A 6,056-nucleotide genomic window follows, 5' to 3' on the forward strand; every position below is an offset into this window, starting at 1 on the left:
TTTTTTAATCTAAAAATATATCTTTGGTGGATTTTATTCCCATTTTACAATTACCCCCTATTCTTCACGACCATGATAAGATATCTGGCAATTGCTTATGCATCACGATTGTGTAATAATTTTTTTTCACGAGAGCTCAAAATTAGATTATTTGACGTGTAATTTGTTGTATATGAAGTAGGCCTACAATTGCGTTTATGGCATTTTGATTCTCATTATTTTCCCTTGTGCTATCCACTTCAAAAACTCAAGCATTTTTTTAGGTGCATACCTTAAATATAAACAGAAAAGTACTTCAAAAAACCCAAGTGTCTATTCTCAAACACAAGCTGTTTATTTAAAAACTCGTACTTATTGTAAGATTTTTTTTATATTTCTTTGCTCATAAGTGTTTCTGGAGAAGTATATATCCTCAAACAGAATAAGTTATTTAAAAACTAGCTATTTATCCTCTCTTGTAAGCACTAGAACATGGAATGAGAAAATATATAGTGTGAAAAGGAAATAAGCTGGTGTGCATAGCCGCAATTCATGTTGTTATAAACTGGGACTTACTCATATGAGGATGAAGATTCAGTGCCAAACTGCCAATATCTAACTCATGCTGCATTGTCTTCACGTGATTGCCATTGTTACACTAAAAATCATCTACACTACCTTGTCTAATCACCATCATGTTCTCTACAAAGACACTTCGATGTCTTTACAAAAACAAATTAGACCCATCAATGGTATGTTCACACAATCTACTTTCAATTTGATCTGTGTAGATAAAACTATACGAAGAAAAAATGAAACGCCAAGTCCAGCAGTGAAGAAAATGAACAAAAAGCCATCATATAATAGAGAATAGCAGTAGTTTTAAAGTTGGAAATAGATTTTTGAAGCTCCAATTTTTTACAGCACTGCATTAATATTTCATTTTCATAATGTAGATCATTACTATTTAGAGATTCAAACAAAATAAAAGGAAAAAAATTCTGAAATCACAGTTTCACATCAAAATGAGCATATTGATGCTGATTTTTCTGGTAAAGATTGTAGTGAATACATAGAGAGGTATTATGAAGCATGAACATTAATCGAACTATCATGTGATTGAATCATTTTATGGAAAAAATGTTTGACAATTGTAACAATAATGTTTAGGGAAAATTCTAAAGTAGACCGACCACCTTGATAGGTGGACTACCGTGAACCATTGTTTAAAAGTCATTTGAAATTCTAACGACGATTGACAACTCTTCAGAAGTATAAGTTAATGGTTCTCTTCGTCTTTACAGCAGAGACAGTGATCTTATTGGTGTCGTTTGACGAATTGAGTTTTGAGGGACACTTCCCTTATTTTTTTTATCAAAATGACATTGATAGAGTCATTGTCTTGTCTCGGTCATAAAGACTAGGAGGGCCATTAACTTATAAGTTATACTTCCGATGAGTGTCATCGATCGTCGTTAGAGTTTCAAGTGACTTCCTTTACCATGCACACTCTGCTAGATTATTATATTGGGTACAAGTTAACTTTTCTTTGTTTAAACAAGCACTATAAAAGCTTTTAAGCAAAGTTTACTTACTTTTATTTTATAAAAGCTTGTATCATGTGTTAAATGAAAATCATAAATGTATTTTGATGGCTAGATAGGTGAATCAATTTAAAATATATGAAAGATGTAAATGTATTTTATATGTTGATATTTGTTGTTATTTAAGACTAGTGCAGTTTTCACCTAGAAGAGACTTCTCAAAGTCTTCCAGCTGACAAATGAAACCACGATTTGGAGCTGCCTGTGGTCTTCTGTCCTTTACATGTTGCAGAGCTTCAGATAAGCTCATTCCACAAGTCTTCATCAGATATGCCACAATGATGGTCACACTGGAAGATGGAAATAAATTAGAACCAATATTTCCCAGTTAAACTACTGAAAAGGAAAATAGTGAAATGAACACTACAAATATCAAGTTTCAGTTCCAATGTGAACATTAAAAAAGGAAGTAGTGAAAAAGTTCTATTGTTGATCAGAGATTTCTCTATGAAAAATGAATCGGGTTTTGAAAAAGAGGAAGCAGTTCTCGACCCGCAAACTCTACACTGACATGAACTTTGTGCAGAACTTAAGCCATAGGCCCAAGTAAACGAGGACACAATCATCATTCTTGAAACTCAAGCTATGTCCTTAACTTTCCATTCTACATATTAAACAAAAATTTTAATAGCATTTCACAAACAGAAGTAAGGAAAATCTTAAGTTGACTCGATTTATACTATAAAGCGTTTTGAGCTTCTAATTCATTGAGACGACAGCAAATAATGTTGAAGCATGCACTTCAATGACTGGTTCAAATGTTTAATACTTGAAAGCTAAAACTAAAATGGTCGACACAAAAGCAGATTTCTGAAAAAGAAAACAATAATGTAACAGAGAAAACAACAAAATCATGTCTGCGAGAGAGAAAGATAGGAGCAGCGAAACTTACCTCCTTGATCTTCCAGCAAAACAATGAACCAAAACAGACCCACCATTTCTTTTGGCTTCGTCAATAAAATCAAAACACTCATTGAAGTATTGTTTTATGTTGGTATCCTCTCTGTCAGCAACTTCCTCAATTTTCCAACAAAAGCATAACTTTAGTATGGATACAGTAATACATGTCTAAAAAACTTAAGACAAAATACAAAACACACTCAGTTCATTCATAATTATATTGTAATTAATGTAATCATAACCAACCTTAATTGCAAGCAATATGGATCTCAAATGCAGTGCAGTCTCATTTAATAGAACATAAGACTATATGAGTCAGTTAAAAACCAAGTGACATTCTGAGATGATGGCATCTATATTATAAAGCTATCTGAATCTACAAAATACAATTTATATGATCGAAGGAAGTATTTTTACGGCAACTGCATGCTAAACAGATTGTGATCCTCTCCAGTACTTGATACATCCATTAGAAGAGAAATAGACACAAATGAATGAAAAAAAATTAGTACATCAATTTCTCAGTAAAAGTATCAAGTATGGAGTGGAAGGATCTTAACCCATGCTACACTGTCAAAGATCACAGTACGCACTTTCAAAATTGCAATTGAAATGCTGTTCTAAAGCACACACAATGGTCGTGGCAACAGAGTTGGTTTTGCTCTCCACCAGACCTCACCTCCCTAAACCCACCCAATCCTCTCCTCGCCCAAAATGAAAAATGGGTACCCTACTCTGTGCTAATCAGGGTTCTAGAAAACTCATCCTACCACCACTTCTTTTAACTGTACTTTTACATGACTTCTTTAAATAAACCTCATATTAAATACAATGTAACTCAAATAATCTAGAAACATGGACATTGAGAATCGAGGTAAAAAAAAACTGTTTACATCCAAATCATCTTTCTAATACATATAGGTAAGGTCAATCTTATATTTTCACTATCATTGTAATTTAATCACTCTGGGTAAATGTTTGATTTTAATGAAGGTATGTATTTCCAAACTTGTCCACACCATTTATATGTCTACCTTTTGGAATAAAAGTATAATATGCATTATCATTGTAAACTAATTTTACACCTCTATCAGAGTTGGTATAATATGCATTTGCAAGTGTATTTTGAAATTAATAGTATTACATGAAAAAATAGCAGTCTCTCACAATGATAGTGATAGTGTACATCTAATACACTACTATTTGTTTAGTCTCATTCCCTGTTCCCGTATATAGTGAATTCACTTGCATTACTTTAATAGCAACAAAATCAAAAGCTACCCCAAGACCAAAACCTAAAAGAATAAAACTGCATCATTGTCAAAATCAGTTCACAAATCATCACAAGTGATAAAAATCATGAAACTAAAAACCAATAAAAGAAATTAAAAACAAACACAATCATCTGGTTCTACCAAAATTATTGTACCATCAATAATTTTATAGACGAAATCTGCAGGATGTACAGGTACCAATTTCCCAGCCACAGTCAAAATGTGAGTAACATTGACATTTTTCAAAGCTACTTTGTTCGCAGCAGAGCCAAACGAACCCAAAAAGAGATCCTAGAACAATAACAGTTACCATTATTTACAATATTCACAAGAATAATTAAGAAAAAAAAAATGCAGTGAATATTGAGATAATAAAATGCAGTAAATACCTCGTCAATTTCGCAAGGAGTCTTGTCCTCTTTCAGTGATTTGATTGAAAGAAAAGCCCGCAAAAATGATTCCATTTGTTTCTTCATCGAATCATCAAATTGATTAATAGCTTCTGACGTTGCCGCCATTTTCTGATATTCTATTAATCAAATATACACGAGTTGAATACTCACATTAGGGTTAATAATCAATTATGTGATTTAATCGATTGTAAGGCAGATAATCAAATTATAACGAATATAAATACTGATGTGATTGCGAATTGCGATGAAGCACGAATAATTCAATTCAAGGCTTTCGTGTGATGCGAAAATAGTGATTATAAATACAGTATAAGAATGCGATATAAAGCTGATTCGATAATCAACTGAAGGAAGAAGAACTCACCACCAAAGCGTTTACGATTTTGCAGGGACAAACTCGAATTATACTTGTATTTAATTTAATTTAATTTTCCTCTCGTTAACTTGACTTTTTTTTTTTTAAAGATCTTGTTTGCCTGTCTCGTGAAAATCAAAATGATGGAAGCACAAATTAATTCCACGTGTCATCATTCTATTTATGGGTCACTTGGTACACAATGGTCCCGTATTTAAAAATCAACTGGAATTTTAAAGATGATCATGAGAGATATTTTTAGAAATGATGATTTATGACTTTTTTTGTTTTCCCTCTTTATAGATATAAAACAATACTTTTGATAATTATTTTATCTATCCGTTATTATTTATAAATAAAAGTTGTTATATTTAATTCAAATTTTAAATTAAATATATTAATTTATTTTTGCTTATCTTGTTATTGCTCCAGCTTCATAAGTCAATTGTTGTACCTTTAGACTTAGGTATACAAAAACTCACATGGAAGCAAAATTACACTTTTTATGCTTTTATTCTACATGGCTTTACTTGGTGGATTAACATTTTTGGATTTGTAAAGGAATTTTTTTGTAATCTTATCGTTCCAAATAATATTTTTTCCAAGAGTTTTTGTCTTCTTAATTTGTTTATTATTTTATGATTTATTAATTATATTTATAAAATACTACAAATGATTATTGAGTGTAATGATCTCAAGGTAGTTGAGATGAGTACACTGATAGTGATACTTTTTCATGCTACTTTAATTTTTACTAAGAAAATGGTAGAATGTAATCCATAACTCATCTTCATTATAATCATCAATCGGTGTATACAATATATCACAAAAATAATTTGAACCCAACCCACATGGCCATAAGAAGACAATTATGAGACAACCAAAAAGAATGATTGATTAACTACAGTTAATGGAATAGTATTCCATAATTGCTCCTTCGCATAATATTTAGGTAGTTTTGTATGGAACCCTAAATCCAAATATTGATAAACAGTAGGTCCTTGATAGTGTACATATTGTGCTAAATACCGAAGCCTTTAACATTACAAACGATATTTCTATATAATTCTACATTGTTAACGATATTATTTGTCAATATCGTCCCCAAGGTAAAGTAGTAGCAGCGTATTCGGCTGAAAATTTGATAAATTTCATACCTAAATAAAGTCTCTATGAAACTGTAAAAATTTATAGTTGAACACCCTACAACTAAACTTGGAGTAAAGGTTATGCTCGAACTCTTATTTGTTTTCATCGTGGTTGTTTAACTGTAAATAGTGTATTCACCTTCATGATTGACTCAATAACAAAATACTCGTATTTTTTACTCATCGTGTAAATAAACTTTAAGGAAATCTAAAATAAATAAAACATATAATATTATATAATATTTATTTTCAAATGTGATTAAATTAAATAATACAGTAATAATACAATTAAATTTATCTAGATCCAAATAATTAATGTTATTATTTGTGTGTAATTAATATATATATATATATATATATATATATATATAACACAAAAATAA

At 30.7% G+C, this 6,056-nt stretch overlaps 1 protein-coding gene across 2 annotated transcripts; it reads right to left on the reverse strand.

The window, feature by feature from the left end:
• Positions 1-313: 313 nt before the first annotated feature.
• On the reverse strand, positions 314-4,686 carry LOC101499521 (dual specificity protein phosphatase 1). Of its 2 annotated transcripts, XM_004508321.4 has the most exons (6): positions 4,535-4,686; positions 4,147-4,286; positions 3,913-4,048; positions 2,476-2,596; positions 1,728-1,873; positions 314-701 (listed from the first exon to the last, which is right to left on the reverse strand). In XM_004508321.4, the coding sequence occupies exons 2-6, from the start codon at positions 4,273-4,275 to the stop codon at positions 682-684; spliced, it is 552 nt and encodes a 183-aa protein (XP_004508378.1). In that variant the 5' UTR covers positions 4,276-4,286; positions 4,535-4,686; the 3' UTR covers positions 314-681. The 2 variants fall into 2 exon arrangements, with proteins under 2 accessions (XP_004508378.1, XP_004508377.1); XM_004508320.4 differs by lacking the exon at positions 314-701 and having other exon boundaries at positions 1,640-1,873.
• Between the last annotated feature and the right edge of the window lie 1,370 nt (positions 4,687-6,056).

Source organism: Cicer arietinum, chromosome 7, assembly GCF_000331145.2.
Source record: "Cicer arietinum cultivar CDC Frontier isolate Library 1 chromosome 7, Cicar.CDCFrontier_v2.0, whole genome shotgun sequence".
Taxonomy (NCBI): domain Eukaryota; kingdom Viridiplantae; phylum Streptophyta; class Magnoliopsida; order Fabales; family Fabaceae; genus Cicer; species Cicer arietinum.

Excerpts from the sequence above, each read along its gene's own strand:
- LOC101499521 (XM_004508320.4), bottom strand. The coding sequence starts at position 4,275 with ATGGCGGCAACGTCAGAAGCTATTAATCAATTTGATGATTCGATGAAG. Across the intron at positions 4,049-4,146 it reads CTCCTTGCGAAATTGACGAG|GATCTCTTTTTGGGTTCGTT; the intron begins GTATTTACTGCA and ends TTATTGTTCTAG. Across the intron at positions 1,874-2,475 it reads TTTGCTGGAAGATCAAGGAG|TGTGACCATCATTGTGGCAT; the intron begins GTAAGTTTCGCT and ends TCCATCTTCCAG.